This window comes from Neomonachus schauinslandi, chromosome 8 (assembly GCF_002201575.2).
Source record: "Neomonachus schauinslandi chromosome 8, ASM220157v2, whole genome shotgun sequence".
NCBI classification, from domain to species: domain Eukaryota; kingdom Metazoa; phylum Chordata; class Mammalia; order Carnivora; family Phocidae; genus Neomonachus; species Neomonachus schauinslandi.
The window spans coordinates 62,593,883-62,611,423 of record NC_058410.1 but is presented as its reverse complement, the minus strand read 5'-3'; the positions used below and the strand labels follow the sequence as shown (position 1 = coordinate 62,611,423).

Below are 17,541 nucleotides of genomic sequence, written 5' to 3'. Positions count from 1 at the left end.
CTAATTTTCTATCAATTTTATCTTTTCAAGACCTAGCTCTTGGTTTTGATCTATTTTAGTCTCTATTTCATTTATTTCTGTTCTGATCATTATTATTCCCTTCCTTCTAACATTGGGTTTTGTTTGCTCTTTTTCTAGTTCGTTTAGATATAAATTAGATTGAGATTTTTCTTGTTTCTGGAGGTAGTCCTGTATCATTATAAATTTCCCTCTTTGGGACACAGTGAAAGCTGTTCTAAGATTTTTAACTGTTGTGTTTTCATTTACATTAGTCTCCAAGTATTTTTAAAATTTTCTCTGTGAATACTTCATTGACCCATTGGTCATGTAGTAGTGTTTTATTTAACCTCCAGGTATTTGTGTTTTCCATTTTTGTTTCTTGTTATTGATTTCTAGTTTCATACCATTGTGGTCAGAAAAGATGCATATTATTTCATTCTTAAAATTATTGAGCCTTGCATTGTGGTTTAGCCTATGATCTATTCTGCAGAATGTCCCATGTGCACTTGAAAGGACTCTGTAATCTTGTTTTTGGAGGGAATGTTCTGTATTATGTCCAACTGGTCTAACATGTCATTTTAAAGACACTGTTGGAGCACCTGAGTGGCTCAGTCAGTTGAGCATCCGACTCTTGATTTCAGCTCAGGGCATGGTTGTGAGATCAAGCCCCTTGTTGGGTTCCATGCTCAGTAGGGAGTTTGCTTAAGATTCTCCCTCTGCTCCTGCTCGTGTGCTCTGTCTCTAAAATAAATGAATAAATCACTCACTTATATTCCTAACTCTGATGCTTTTTTATAGTTTCTCTGTTGACATTTTCACTGAGTTCTTTCCCGCTCCTCTGTAGTCTGGTGAGCTTCTTTCTGACCATTACTTTTAATTATCAGGTAGATTGGTTATCTCCATTTCATCTAGTTCATTTTCTGAGCTTTTGTCTTATTTTATTTGGAGCATATCCCTTTGTCTCCTCCCATTGCCTTTGTGTTTATTCCTATGAATTAGGCAGCACAGCTACTTCTAACATTGAAGGAATGGTCTTGTGTATGGTCATCTATGTAGACTGTGTCAGTGACTGGCTGGTTAGAGTTGTGGCTGGCATGAACTTGGTGGTCCTGGGGCACTCATGCTGGGGCTTCCCTAATGGGATGACTAGAGCTGTAGTGGGCATAGGCCAGGGTATTCCTGTAACTCTCATGCAGAGGGTGCCCTGGCAGGATAGCTAAAGCCAAAGTGTGCAAACTGTGTGCTGGGGTTCTCTGCATGGAAGGCACCTAGTGGGTTAGGTGGAGGCAAAGAGAGGTGCAGGCTGGGGTGTCCTGAGCACCCTGTGCAGGGGCTGCCCTAGTGGGGTGGCTGGAGTCATGGTGTAGCATGGTCTGGGGCATCCTGGGGTGCTCCATACAGTGGGTGCCCTGACAGGAGAGCTGTATCTGAACTGCATGCATGCTGGGGTATCCTGGAATGCTTAGTTTATGGGATGCTCTGGCAGGGCAACTAGAGCTCTGGCTGGTGTGGGTTAGGTTGTCTCAGAGCATTTGGTGCAGGGTTTGCCCTGGTCAGGTGGCTACAGCTGAGGCAGGGTACAGACTGGGGGTTCCTGGGATGCTCTGTGCAGGTAAGTCCTGAAACTCTCTTGAGCTGGGGGTATCAAACATAGCAAGAATTAGGAGATAAAAAAGCATGTGCCTGGAGTGTTCCACAATGTTTTGTGCCTGTGTCACCTTGGCAGGATGGCTGTAGGTGTAGTGAGTGCTGAGCAGGGGTGTCTTGGTGTGTGGCATGCTGGCGGCTGCCTTATTTGCATGGCTTGGTCTTGTGTGGGCTAGAGGCCAGGGGATCACGGAGTCAACAGGCTAGCTAGGGTGCCTGGACCCTATTCCTGTCCATGCTAATAAGGTGGAGAGGGAAAGTAAACAGTGGTGCTTACAAGCATCTCCAGTGCAGAGTTCTTGCTGCTCTCCTATTCGGTGGTGGTAGGGCTGGATCCTTTATAGGCTAGTTGCTTTTAATTTGTGGCTTTTTTTCTGTGCCCCAGCGCAGATGCCTCCGCTCACAGTTCCTTAGTACTATCCCTCCCCATTGCTATTTGCACTGTTGGGACTGGGTTATCTTCATTAATATGTTTCCATCTCTCTTGCAGTTATGTGGTCTATCTTTTGTGCAGAAGCTGTTCAGTCAGCTCTCACTTCTCCTTCAGGAGGAATTGCTCCACAAATAGGTTTATATTTGGTGTGTCTGTGAAGGAGGTGAGTTCATAGTCTTCCTAAGCCATCATCTTGCACTACTCTCCAATGGGATTTTTAAATTTCTCTTTCTGCTACTGCATTATTAGTATATAGAAATGTAATACATTTCTGTATATTAATTTTGTACACTGCAACTTTACTGAATTAATTTATCTGTTCTTTGGTGGAGTCTTTTGGGTTTTCTATAATTAGAAAATATATATCTGCAAATTATGATAGTTTATCTTCTTACTAATTTGGAGGCCTTCCCTTTTTCTTTTCTGATTGCTACAGCTAGGACGTCCAGTATTATGTTGAAAAGTGGCAAGAGTGGATCCTCATCTTGTTCCTGGTCTTAAGGGGAAAGCTTTCAGTTTTTCACTTTTCAGTATGATGTTGGTTGTGGGTTTTTCATATTTGGTTTATCATGTTGAGGTATGTTCTCTCTAAACCCAATTTGTTGAGTTATCGTGAATGGATGTTGCATTTTGTCAAATGCTTTTTCTGCATCTCTTGAGGTGATCATATGGTTTTTAGTTTTTCCTCTTAATGTGATATATCACATTGATTTACTTGTGAGTATTGAAACACTTTATTCCTAGAATAAATCCCACTTGATCATGGTAATTTTTTAATGTATTGGTGGATTCAGTTTGCTAATATTTTGTTCCCATTTTTTTTGCATCTATGTTCATCAGATACGTTCTGTAGGTTTTTTTTTTTTTTTGTAATGTCTTTGGTTTTGGTATCAGGCTAATACTTGCCTCACAGAATACATTGGGTATTTTCCTTCCTCTTTATTTGTGGAATAGTTTGAGAACAGGCGTTAACTCTTGTTTAAATGTTTGTTGAATTCACTTATAAAGCCATCTGGTCCTGGGTTTTTGTTGGTAGTTGATTACTAATAATGAAATTGAATGGGTAATCAGTCAGTTCATGTTTTCTCCCTTAGTTTTAGAAGATTGTATGTCTCTAGGAATTTATCCATTTCTTCCAGGTTGTCCAATTTGTTGGTGTAATATTTTTCATAGTAGTTTCTTGCAATCCTTTGTATATCTGTGGTGTTTGTTGTTATTTTTCTTCATTCCAGATTTATTTAGGTCTTTTCTTGATGTGTCTGGGTAAAGGTTTATCAGTTTTGCTTATCTTTTCATTAATCAGCTCTTGCTTTTACTGTTTTTTTTTTTTTTTTTAGTTTATTTCCACTCTAGTCTTTATTCCTTGCTTCCTTCTACTAGCTTTGGGCTTTCTTTTTCTAGATCCTTTAGGTGTAAGGTTAGGTTGAGATTTCTCTTGTTGCTTGATTGCTATAAACTTCCCTGTTAGAACTGCTTTTGCTGTGTCCCAAAGATTTTGTACCATAATGTTTTCATTTACATTTTTCTCCATGAAGTTTTTTGACTTTTTTTTTTCATTGACTCATTGGCTTAATACCATGTTGTTGAGCCTCTGTATTTGTGTTTTATTTTTGTTTGCCAGTCCTTGTAACTTATTTCTAGGTACTGTTGTGGTTAGAAAAGATGCTTGATACGATTTCAGAAAGTCTTCTTAAATTTATTGAGATTTGTTTGTGGCGTAATATATGATCTATCCTGGAGAATATTCCATGTACACTTAAATAATGTGTATTCCACTGTTTTTGGATGGATAAGTTAGGTCCATCTGGTGTAATGTGTTTAAAGCCACAAGACCTTTATATTAAAGGAGGATAAAGCTACCTACCTCATCACTGTTAATTATAAACATATATCTATGTATATATGTAGACACCCAAATATACAAATGCATATAGCAGCACCTGGACCTTCAGACATATTTCTGGTACCATACTGTGAGGGGGAAAAAACCCAATGCCTAAGGTACGTATGGTCATGGTGGCATAACTGAATTCAACTGTAGGCCTCCTTTTATGTATATACTTATATATTTTTGCTCAAATTATATTGAACAATAATCTTTGACATACAGGCTTCTTTTCTTTTGTAGGTAGTGGATGTAAGTAGAGAAGGCAAAGAAGAAGTATTCTATGGGCCTACACTCCCTTTTGCTTCCAATGGAATAGCTGCATGCTTTCTTCCAGCTCCCTATTTCACATGCCCTAACCTTCAGACTCTTCAAGTGCCTCATCACAGAATCGGGACCATCTGAAAGGCAATGCTTTGTTAATAACTATCATGAACAGAAGGGAAAGAAAAGCTTCACTTTTGGATACTGGGCATGAAAAGACTCAGTGGTCAATGCTTCCTTGTTTTGTATGTCTTATATTCAGATAAACATTAGCAAAAAATGAACAGTTTTCTAAAATACATTACTGAAAACTCCTGTCACCTTTCTCTTTGTGTGTCAATATACAATATATAGGACTTTTACTGTGGTGTAGCTTAGTACCAACTTAATGGTCCCTAATTGTTCCATGGGTCTTTAGAGTCTTCTTGTATACTTTTGCTAAATCAGTGCTGTCTAGGAAAACAGGACAATGTTAGTAAGGAATTTATTTCACATGTACTGTCGTCAATGGTCTTTAAAAAAAATATTCAGTAGTTAATTCCATTACTACTTAAACTTGGGTTTGTAATTTTTCTTTTAAAAATTTAACATGCCACCCCACTCGGTATAGACTCAGCATTATGACATCATAAAATTTTAAATGCCATATCTTATTCAAGGTAATACAAATAATAGAAGTACACCAGAAGAGCAGTTAGAATACCCATATTTTTTGGCTTGGTTAATCTGTGACCCTGTGCTAGGTGCTTACCTTTCAGTACTTGTTTTCCCACTAATTTTTAAGGAGGATAATTATTGGTTTCCATATTAATTCAGAAGAATTTTGTGAAAATTAGGCAAATGCTAAGTACTTTGCTTAAGAAGAAAAAAGTTACTCAAATTACAAGGTATTTTACTGTGTTTAAGGACCTTGTAACTGAAAGGGAGGTTATTTTTGAAATTAAATAATTACTAAATAGAACTTGAAACACATACTATGGGATAAATGATTCTGAAAAGCATGTGAAAGATATGCTAATTAGGAAAAGGGGAGTTTACCAAAGCCAAAGAAAGATTCCCAAGTCTGTACAAATTCTTGCTTCAAATAATTTAAACCTCTCGTTTAAACTCATTTAGTGAAAAATGACATTTAAGCTCAAGAAAAATTAGTGGTACTAATTTTGGCACCATAAAGTGCTCTGACATAAATCTGAACCTAGACTTGGTAATTCTAATAAAAGTTTTTTCCACTTTGTTAAAGGTTATGTCAGTCTTGAGCACTTGTGGGATTCTTTTCCACCACCAATACATATTTTATTATTACAAACTTTTAATAATGCATAAGAATTCTTATATAGGTGAGATTTTTGGATTTGCTTTGTCTATAGCAAAAAAATATATATAAAATAAAAATCACATTTGAACATAAATTCAAGAAGTGTAACATGAGTTTTCCCCTTTTCTGAATCTTGTTAGGATCTAAGTCACCTTTACTAAAAGGGAGACTATACACTTTTTTTCCTTCAGCATAGTTTAATTATTCAGCAATCTTTATTTTATAGGAAACTGTCATTTTATTCATGGAACCACTTTCAGTAATCAGAAGTGAATAAAAACATAAACCCTTTTTAATCCTAAATACAAAATTCACTAACTTTATACATTGTTATACCTAAAAATTTTAATTTCCAAATAAATAATCTGGTTATTCAGATTAAAGAACAGGAGGAGAGACGGGGGTAAGGAAAAAAATAAAAAACCTCCCAGAGATTTAGCCAAAAAAATCTTAATTTTACAGTTCTGAAAAGTGCAAATTGATACTGATCATTGATATCAGTCTCTTTAAAGAGTATAAATCATGTAAACTAAACATTTTAAATGCCTTACCAAGTCAAGAAAATGACTCCAGTATTTGAGATAGCTTTCAACAAGAACCTAAGCAAGAAGTATCAGATTTACTAAAATTTCTACTTGACAAATGAATTTACTTCCAGCTGTTTTTACCTTATAAAAACCATTACACTTGTAATCCCAGATCCTATATCCAATGAATGAAAGGGAAATGGTCTAAAAATAAGCTTGCCTGACTGATCATGAAAAGGCAGCCTGAGATTACTGATATTTTCTATATAGATTTCTAAGTATTCATTTAAAACAAATTGGCATATTAGCAAACCCCTTCTTGGTGATAATGTGTTATTCACTAATATTACAGAACTGAACTCAGAAAATTTTAGTTTTTGAAAACCTCTTTTATGCTGTAGCCAGAGAGTAGAATCCAAAGTGCAACATTCCTCTCCAAGGAAAAATAAAATACAGAACACTTATGATTAGATCATTTTCCTGAAATTATTAATAAGAGCTAATAAACATTCTAGAAAGCGATGTTTGGTCATATAAACCAAATTCCATTGAAACTATTCAAATATATATTTTCCATTTAAGTGGGCTATCCTATAGTAATTCATCTTCCATTTTTACTCTTTAAAATTATAGACTGTATCTAATTTGAATTTCCATTGGAAGATCATGAAACTTCTAACACCTTAAACAGCACTTCAAGAGTTGACTTTATAAGAGAAGACACAGCACCACATAGATAATAGCAGAATGTTCCTTAGTGTAGGAGGAAAAGCCAGCAAAACCTTAATCTCGAAAACAATGTCTTTGTAAAGTGAAATGAAATTCCTTAGATCCTTCATAACAAAATACCTATTAGGTTACGATTAGGACATTTTTCCTGCTTTTTCGCTTCATATTTTCCTCACAGTTTAACCACATGTATACTGTATCCCTTTCAGCTATTGTAATAACTGAAAAACTCTCTATTGTTTTACCCCAGAGTATAAAAACAGGAATAAGATAGAAATATTCCTCCAGGTAACATGGTTCACTTTTATTTTGGTTTTCAAATAGTCAATCTGTCATAAAGGAAGTGGAATAATCATGGATGCAGTGTAAATTATATACATTAAAAAGTTATATATTATAGGCATAATTATAAACATGAATATATAATAACGCCCAGAATTTTTCTGAAAGCACAATTCACAAATGCAATAAATTGAATAACTATTAGCACACCAAAAACTTTAATAAGCATATTATTCAGTTCTAATCATGAGGTACTTACTTTGGTAACCTTAGCAATATAGATTATCACAGAATCAAAATACAAATCTTATTAAATACGTGAAAAATACGCTAACTTTGCTAGCTTCCCAAACCAACTGTTTTAAGCAAAGCATGGTATTTATATTGGCATACTATACACTTGACTGACAAGGCAGTATTTTTAACCCTAGAAGGAGTAGGCAGGAGATCAGTTTTTGGAAAATGTAAGGTTTACATAAAGTCTATAGGATTTAGGGAAGACAGGTTTCCTAGAGGCTTTTCCCAATTGCGGAAGCTTGTCAAGTTTTTATATAACAGATAATCTTAACAAAGGGGAAGTAAAAATAAAAACTGTCAAAGGTTCTGTTAAAGTACATGTAATTCTTTAAGAAGAAAGTACTTTTAAAAATTTGTGATGAAGCATGGAAGAAGATAATGGGTAAAGAACACACAATCTACAGATACATATTTTTTTATATATATAGATGCCCAGGTAGTAAAAGTCAAATATGCTTAAGAAAAAATATGCTAGGTTTAGATAAAGATATAAAAGTTTTAAAGTATGAAACTCTTCTAATGCAAATGAATTCAATACTGGATGATTTTTGTACAGAGATCATATTCCATGTTTTTTACTCCCCCATGAAAACCTAATTAAATGTTCAATTAAAATTTAAATCATAACCAACCAAATCTGAATGTCTAATAAAGTCCTTCTATCACCCTGTTGTCCTTCAATCATCTCTTTTACATTCCATCTGTATATTTTACAGAAATTATTTGACTGGAATACTCACGTATCTAAAATATATTTTAAGTATCTTCCTATTTCAGTGTGTTAAGGTTAGGTGTCTAGAGAAAGGGTGGTATTTTAGGCTGGCAAACTGAATGAGGCTTAGAGCGTAGAATGAACATGGCATTCAGATATTCGAAGGCAGCTAGTCTCCTGCTTAAGTTTGCACAGAAAAGGTAGAGTCAGATGGCAGAAAGTCTCCTGACTGAAGTGGATGTCCTTGAGTAGAAAAGTAACAAGAGGAAAGTAATATTTTAGGAACACTAATGTCAGAACTGTGTGAGATTAAATTGCAGGAAAGGAGATCAGAGATAAGAGAGATTGACAGCACCCAACAGAAAAGATGGTTGGGATGCACGGGATGGTGAAAAGAAAAGCAAAAAGCCCATACTGGTGATCAACTGAAAGTGGGGAACAAGTAAGAATCCAAGTTGCTTCTGAAGTTTCAAGGCTAAATGACTTGGGAAAATAGTGTCTTCCCTGGGTAGAAAAGAAAGGCAGGAGCTAGTTTAAAATAGGCGACAAGTGCAGCTCGACATGTTGCCTTGAGATTTCAGGAGGATCCAACTAGAGGGGTTAAGAGAGAAATTAGCACTAGAGAAAGATTTTAGAGATAAAATTATGACCTACTGTTGTTATCAATTCACTACTAGAAGACAGAGCGAGTGAAGGGCCAGATCTTACCACTGGGGACAAGAAAGAACGTGAAGGTGCTTTCAAAGTACAGTATGTAGGAAGGAGCAGTATCACTGAGGAAGGGCTGAGAAGATAAAGAAAAATGCAAATGTCAGACCAAAGAATAGAAGAAAGGAGAACGTAGTCTGAGATTTCAGCAAAAGAGAATGGCTGACATTACAGTGGGAGAAGCAGGGGCCCTAGAGATGACAGGTTATTTAGGGGAATAAGTGATGGGTTGTTAAGATTTTCCTGGAAATGAACGGAGTCAAACAATTTTTTTCTTCAATTAAAAAAACAGCATCTTTAAAATTTTACTTACATATAAATAAACACACATGTATATACACATATATAAGTATTGTCACAGATTTTTGTTACTGATTTTTAAAGTACAAACTGTTTATTCTTAGCGTCTACACATATATATCCCAATGCATGATTCAGAAGCAGCTTTTCTCAGCCTTAAACATTTCATATTCTAAGGAGTGAGACTCTCAAAGATAATTTTATCAATCCCACTTAGAAAATAAAAAAATATATATATACACATATATACACATAAATAACTCCTTTAAAAGCATTACCTTAAACAGATCAAACTTCATTTGCTGAAACTTGCAAAGAGATTTAAGTTTAATCAGTCACTATCATAATGAAAAGAAGCTCATTGCTATGAAGTCTGTTAAATAACCTTAGAGAGACTTTTATTCATTCTATTTGTTGACATATGACAGTTGACCTGGGGTTGGAAGGGACAGACTATCTGTATGTCATAAAAACAACAGATACTTCTTTAGAATTCACAGATAAAAGTTAGGAGAGGACTATTAACTAGAGTTCACTGATTGTAATATATTTCATGTTGAAAGATACTTCTTGAGTCAGAAAAGGAAGGAACCAGAAGAAGCATGATAAAGACTAGAGTCCCAAGAAGAAAAGAGATATTTCAAAGTTAACAAACATGACATGTAAGACACAATTTCAAAAAACGCGAATCATTTATCTAGGACATAGTAGAGACAGAGGAACAACATTGAGAGGTGTTCTTTACGTTTGTGCATGAATAATTAGTAATCGTGTCTGTATGCCTCAAATAGAACACATGTCACCGATATATTTTCACATACATTATTCTACTGATTCTTACCAGGACACTGTGAAATAGAAAAAGGAATATTATTCTTTTTTCTCCATGGAGAAACTGAGGCTCAACAAGAAGGTTAAGTAACTTGCTGAAGTTTACAAAGCAGAGCTGGGTTTGAGACCTACATGGGTTCCCAACACTAGGACTGGAGTTCTTTTACCAAATAATGCTCACCACAAAAAGGAGTCAAGGACAAGAGCCCAACTGGTAAAATAAAAATCTGATGAACTACTTAAAGAGTTGAGACACAAGAGCTGCTAAAGGAACTAAACTGGTTCCCTGTATACATATAAGATGCTAAATTATAAGAGGCTCTAACTGAAGAGCAAGGAGATAAATCAGCTGACTTCTCAGTCCTCTTCTGTTATTTTGTAATCTCAAGATTTTTCAGAATATTATTTGTCTTTTCTTAAAAGTTCTTACTTATCCTCCTCCTGATATGTCTTTTCATAAACTTCCAAAAAGGATGACTAGAGAAAAAAAAAAAATCTGGCAACTGTTGGAACCACTGTTGGCTTAAGTTTTAAAACATTTTACGTACTATCTGTATATTCATTTAGCCAGACTCAGCCTCTTTCCTCAGAGTTAAGTGTGCTGGGTATTTATTAACTTGCCTCACACATGGTCTAACAAAAGATGACAAACATACATCCTATCTTCTGAACCGCCCTTTCACAAAAACCAGCATAGAATAGCCAGATAATTTGAAAAACAAAAAACAAAAAACAAAAACAAACAAAAAAACCCCACAACAACCCAAAAACATATTAAAACATGACTTGTAAGAAACAAAACAAACACAAATCACTCACAAGTCAAAGAGTCACATTATAGTGACAAGTCCCTGGATCACCCAGTACAGACCTGCTTCACAGACATACACAGAGACACTCCCAAGTTAGAAAAAAAAAAATTAAATCAGTTTAACTAAAAACTCTTCAAAAGAGAATGTAATTTTGCCAACTTCCAAAGATCCTATAATACACTTATTTAACTTTTATTTCCTTATTTATATACTTTATACTTACAGGGATGTAAGGAAAAAAATCCTAGAAGGTATTTTTAACAGAACATTATACCATTGCTGTGCAAAGTGGCTTTAGATAGTTATAATGAATAGAGAGGGCAAAGCACAAAATATATTAGGTATTATCACTCTCCAGTCTTTGCATTTCATCTTGTCCAACTTGTCCTAGGTGAGATAAAAGTTTGCTATAGGCCTCCCTAAGAAAAAAGAAAAGAAGGTAGATATATTTATTAACTTTTCCATAATTTTTCATTTAAGTATTTACAAATTAAGTCTGTCTACACACCTGAATGTCTGTCTACACACATGTGTACCCACACCCAAACTATATGATTAAAGTACTTTGATTCTTTAACAAACTTGGAATATATGAATTCTCATGAGTGCTGACTCCTCCAAAACAACCTCTTTAGGAACTACAGGTTTATTTCCATGGTGTTGCATTATTTCACACAGACCAGCACAATCTGAAATTAGGTTGTAAGCCCCACTACTATTTTTGACCCAAATCCATATTATCTAATTGGGTCACTCTTCTTACTCACTGGATACACATGATATAGTTGATTCAGTACATCAAACATCCCTCAAAGGGTAGATTTGCCACCATGGATTTTATACAAAAACAAGATACCTGAGGCTCTAAAGTCCCCTTCCCAGTGAGGAGCACTGAATGTGTTTTGAGCAATAGTGGAACTGCTGAAAAACATAGCTTTCTAAGGTGCTCACTTTGAAAAGAACAGCATGTGAATGGATATGTCAGTCACAGTATGGAAACATTCATCAATTCAAAGAACACACCCCAAATTTTTAGGAATGGGAAAATAAACCATCTCCAGAAAACGAATCTAGATTTTTATAATCATTGCCCAAAGAATGTAATCAAATGATCCAAACATACCTTTGTGCAGTATTTCTGCCAAGGCCCCATTTCCGCTCTGAATCCTTCAGAGACTGAGTGAGCATAGAAAGCAAGTCGATAACAACTTGCTGGTCCAATGCTGCTACTTTTTCTAAAATGCCGTAAATCTGATAATCGTATCTCATAGCATAATCCTGGATAAAATGCCTGAAAGTAAATCAAGTTACACAGGATTACTTCTGGGGAAGTTCCTTGGGCTGGTATCTATACGACGACGATCAGCTGGAACCTGAACTCAAGAAAGATCATTTCACGTAAGATTACCTGAAGAATCCAGATGCCCTATGAAGACAATTTACAACACTTAAAAATAAAGGACAGAAATGGCTTGAGTGTGACCAGAATGATGGCATTGGTAGGGAAAGGGAAGAGTTGGAATCCCAGGAGGGCGAATAAGAAGGAAAATCTAGTTCCAGGGACTTCGCTGCTATTCTTTGCATGTCAAAATCTTAGCAGGAAGAATGTGGAAAAAGGGAGTCCAGGGCGCCTGGGTGGCTCAGATGGTTAAGCGTCTGCCTTCGGCTCAAGTCATGATCCCAGGGTCCTGGGATCGAGTCCCGCATCGGGCTCCCTGCTCCTTGGGAGCATGCTTCTCCCTCTGCCTCTCTCTCTCTCTGTCTCTCATGAATAAATAAATAAAATCTTTAAAAAAAAAAAAAGGGGAGTCCAGTTTCCTAGGTATTTCTTAGTTCTTCGTATTTCTGGATAAATCAAACAATATTTTTATGAGAAAAGCAAGTTATTCATAATACATAGTTTTATATTCCTTAACTGAATAGGAGATTTTAGACCCACAAGAGGCCTTCATAATAAGAATTGTATGTTTTAACCCTACAATTTCCACTCTCTCCCCCAACAAAATAAAAGCCACCTAGCTTAATAAATTGTACATAACAAACAGGCAATCTTCATTTGTATAAAATCCTTTCTCCCCTCTTAGGGTTTTACAGGTTTTTTTTTTTTTTTTTTTTTTGGGGGATTTTATAGTTCTTACAAATCCACTATGTATTTCATGTGATCATAATTTAAATAAATTGTAACCAACGGACAAGTGCCAATGATAAGAAAACAAAGTGAGGAATCAAAGATCCAACACAGAAGAAAATGGACCTGTGTTATTTATCACAGTAGGGCTAGGGTATAGATACGCGTAATAAAAGTGAACTGATAGAAATCGTGAGACATATTTAAAAACACTGCCCTAACAGAAAGCACAAGAGTCTAGAGGAGGCAAGGCAGGAAATGACAACAAAACCCAAAACACAGAAAACATTACTCCAGTTGCATTATTATTCTTGGGAACCAACACACATCTACTCCTATACAGTCTATGCTTCATGGATGAAATACAATGAAGCCTTCTGGGTCTACAGTATCTAAAGCAGGTAAGAAAACCAGTGACATGTACTTCTGGATCCTGAGTAACATGTTTAGCAGTTCTGAGGGACTGTGCACCTGTCATCATGACCCACACACCCCCATTTTTCTCTTCAATACACACAGGAGTCTTCATCACCAAATTCTCAGGTGATTTTAAGTCAGCTCGCTCATATTCCTCCCTGGCACTTTTGTCTTTTTTAATAAAACAGCACAATGTAACAAAACTATGGCCAAAAAATATAATAATTGAAATACTATAACAAGTAGTAACACATTATGTTTTGGATAATTAGTTATTTAAAAAACATGTTGGCTGTCAAATGGCTGGCAAGAGTCCCCTTGCCAGTTGGCACATTTTCCAGTTACCTAAACACAGAAGTCAGCTGGGCGGCAGGTTCTCCCTCTGACCCCACTTGGCAGGCTTTAACCATGTATTGCAGGTTCTCTGTGGCCAGCCTTTTAACTAGGAGGAAAAATTATAGCATTACACACTGTGTCTGAATTGACCATCTGGATCCTCATTTTTATGAACACTCTTAATTTAGAAAAATATGTTGTTTTCTTAAAGTTTATACAGCTTTTTAATTATTTTTCAAAATTAAATAGTTATGAGTTTTTGTTTTGTACTGAAGTGCATCTATCTTCTTATCTCCCATTTTAAGAAAATATAAAAAGCTTGAGTATTTTTTACAAGCTGATAACTGAAAAAATACATTTGAAGATAGGTCTCTTAGAAAGAACCCATATTCAAAAATATTTTATCATCCTGATCCTGCAAGCAGTTACATACTGACAAAAGATAGCCTTTAATCATTCAGCTGATTTACAGATAAGCAGATAGATTTTTTAAAATTCATAGGCATATTCTTCCCACTCTCTAACAAATTAGAAACCACCAACAATTTACCTTCGCTCAAAATTAGTCAAATATACATATATATACACACACACACATAAATCAACTATTGGTGATGCTATCTTCTTTTCAAAAAAGACAGCAAAGTTACATAAAGAACATTTGTATTCTTTAAATATTTAACTAAGTCATTTAAAATTGTGCATTTCTCCAAAAAAAATGGAATAATATCAAGAAGGAAAATAGAAAATTCCCTATGTTCCAAATGCTACTGAATTTTTGTTATGTTGTTTTTGGCACATTAAATATAAGTAGCTGGGGAAAAAGTGCTTTGTCTACGAATAAAAAATAATTCAGAAACTCTAATCCATTATACCAGAATAAAACAGGATACATATGAACTGCAATTAATTAATATGTACTTAGTAATGTTCTCTACGGCATGAGGATGGTGGATAAAGAAGATGTAGCATACTTGTCTTTATTGAACTAATAACTCCTCATATTAGATATAGTTCTGAAGTCAGTATAATTGGTTCTTAAAAGACATTTCCTTGAAAAACTTCAAAAGCTCCTCTGTGGAAAAAGTACCAGAATATGAAGAAATAGCCTTCACAGAGAATTAATAGTAAGCATTGGGTTTTTATTTTACAACAGTTTTATTGAGGTATAATTCACATATCATAAAAACCAATCTTTTAAAGTGTACAATTCACTGGTTTTTAGAATATTCACAGAGTTGAGAAGGCATCACCACTAATTTCAGAGCAATTTCATTACCTCTCCAAAAAAAAACTCATTAACAATCATTCTCCACTTTCTTAATCCCCCAGCCCCTGGCAACCACTAATCTTTGTTTTGTCTCTACGGATTTAAGTCTCCTGGAAATGTCTTATAAATAAATAGAACCATACACCATGTGGTCTTTTTTTTTTTTTTAAGATTTTATTTATTTGAGAGAGAGAATGCGTGTGAGTGGGGGGAGGGGCAGAGGGAGAGAGGGAAAGACAATGTCAAGCAGACTGGGCACTAGGAGTGGTGCCTGACGTGGGGCTTGATCTCATGACCATGATATCATGACCTGAGCCAAAACCAAGAGTCGGATTATCAACCAGCTGAGGCACCCAGGCACCCCTCCATGTGGTTCTTCTGTGACTGTCTTCTTTTTACTTAGCATAATGTTTTAAGGTTCATCCATGCTGTAGAAGGTATCAGGACTTACTTTTGAAGGCCTAATAATATTCCACTGTATAGATATACCCCATGTTGTTTATCCATTCATTGGTGGATGGACATCTGGGTTGTTTCCATTTGGAAGCTATTATGAACCAGGATGCTATGGATCAGTGTTACAGGTGTTTTTTTTAAAAAAAACTATTTGCAATCTTTATTTAAGTGAACTGAACTTTTTTAAAAATTGAGTTTTTGTTTTTTTAGTTTTTCTTTACATTAACAGCTTTAGTGTCATACAGTTCACATTCTATACAATTCACCCATTTAACATGTACAATTCCATGATTTTTAGTATAGTCACAGAATTGTGGAACCATCACTACAGCCAATTTTAGAGTATTTTCTTTACTTTGCAAAGAAACCTGATAGTCTTTTGCTATCACTCCTTATTTTCTGATACACCCTAAAAGCAACCCCCAATCTACTTTCCATCTCTACAGATTTCATATTCTGGACATTTCATATAAATGGAATCATATAATACATGGTCTTTTGTAACTGGCTTTTTTCACATAGAATAAAGTTTTCAAGGTTCATCCATGTTGAGTAGCATGTAGCAGTACTTAATTCCTTTTTATGGCCAAATAATATTCCATTGTATGGAGCTATCACATTTAAAAAAATCCATCTGTCAGATGGTGGACAGTCTACCTTTTGGTTGTATGAATAATACTGCTATAAACACGAATAAACAAATTTCTGTGTGGACATGTGTTTTCATTAATCTTGGGTATGTACCTAGGAGAGACACTGCTAGGTCACAGAGTAACTCTGTTTAAAACATCTGAGGAATGACCAGACTATTTCCCCAAGTGTCTATACTATTTTACTTTCCCACTGGCAGTAACTGAGGGTTCTAATTTCTTCATGTTTTTGCCAAAACTTGTTATTATCTGGCTTTTCCATAAGAGCCAACCTACTGAGTATGAAGTGGTATCTCACTGTGGTTTTGATTTGCATTTCCCTGATGACTAATGACGCTGAGCACCTTTTCAAAGGGTGCTTATTAGCCATTTGTTTTATTCTTTGGAGAAATGTCTATTCAAATTCTTTGCCTATTTTTAAAATTTTTTTTTTTTAAATTACTGAATTATAACAGTTTACTTATTCCAGGTATAACTTCCTTATCATATAAATGATTTGCAAATGTATTCTTCCATTCTGTGGGTTATTTCTTACTTTCTTGATTGTCCTTTGAAGCACAAGAGTTTTTAATTTGGATTAGTCTAATTTATCTCTCTCTCCTGCTTTATGCTTTTGGTGTTGTATCTAAGAATTCATTGACAAATCCAAGGTTATGAAGATTTACTACCATGCTTTTTTCTATGAGTTTTATAGTTTAATCTCAGACATTTAGGTCTACGATCTATATTGAGTTAATTTTTGCATATGATGTGAAGTAAAGGTATAACTTCATTCCTTTGCATGTGGATATCCGTTTGACCTGGCATAATTTGTTGAAATACTATTTTCTCACCACTGAATCATTTTGGCACCCTTGTCAAAAAAAGTCTGTTGACTACAGACATATGGGTTTATTTCTGGACTCTCAATTCTAATCCATTGATCTATGTCTATCTTTCTGCCAGTACCACACTGTCTTGATTACAGTTGCTTTGTACTAAGTTTTGAAATTGGAAAGTGTGTCTTCCAACTTTGTTGTTGTTGTTGTTTTTTTAGACTTATTTATTTGAGAGAGAGAGCATATGCAAGGGCAGAGGGAGAGGGAGAGAATCTCAAACAGACTCTTTGCTGAGCATGAAGCCCAATGTAGGACTTATCTCCTGATCCTGAGATGATGCCCTGAGCCGAAACCAAGAGTCAGATGCTCAGCCAACTGGGCCACCCAGGGCACCCCTGCTCTTTTTCAAGATTGGTTCGGCTCTTCTGGAGTTACAATGTATTTGTAGGTCAGTCTGGGGAGTGCCACTACCTTAACAATATTACTTCTGATCCATGAAATGGAATGTTTTTCCATTTATTTATATATTCTCTAATTTCTTTCAATAATGTTTGGTAGTTTTCAGATCTTAAGCTTGTATTTCTCTTTTCTTAAATTTATTCCTACTTGGGTTTTTAAAAGATGCTATTGTAAATTGAATCATTTTCTTAATTTCATTTTCAGATTTTCATTTAAAGTATATAGGAATGCAATTGATTTTTGTGTCTTGTTTTTGTATCCTGTA

The 17,541-nt window shown here is 35.2% G+C and overlaps 2 protein-coding genes across 9 annotated transcripts in view; one reads left to right on the top strand and one right to left on the bottom strand.

Moving 5' to 3' along the window:
* Positions 1-4,370, top strand: part of KLHL32 (kelch like family member 32) — a 210,781-nt gene extending 206,411 nt beyond the window's left edge. For 5 of the 7 annotated variants that reach the window (XM_021693401.1, XM_021693405.1, XM_021693404.1 and 2 more), the window contains one exon: positions 4,213-4,370. In XM_021693401.1, the coding sequence (XP_021549076.1) occupies positions 4,213-4,370 (158 nt within the window). Of the gene's footprint in view, positions 1-4,208 lie in introns of all 7 variants that reach the window. The other 2 variants (XM_021693407.1, XM_021693408.1) reach the window with 1 other exon arrangement.
* A 6,318-nt stretch (positions 4,371-10,688) lies between these two features.
* MMS22L (MMS22 like, DNA repair protein) overlaps positions 10,689-17,541 on the bottom strand; it is a 129,154-nt gene continuing 122,301 nt past the window's right edge. For both annotated transcript variants that reach the window (XM_044917404.1, XM_021693352.2), the window contains exons 22-24: positions 13,633-13,729; positions 11,866-12,033; positions 10,689-11,161 (exon numbers count right to left, since the gene is read on the bottom strand). In XM_044917404.1, the coding sequence (XP_044773339.1) occupies positions 11,080-11,161; positions 11,866-12,033; positions 13,633-13,729 (347 nt within the window). In that variant the 3' untranslated portion in view covers positions 10,689-11,079. The remainder of the gene's footprint in view (positions 11,162-11,865; positions 12,034-13,632; positions 13,730-17,541) is intronic.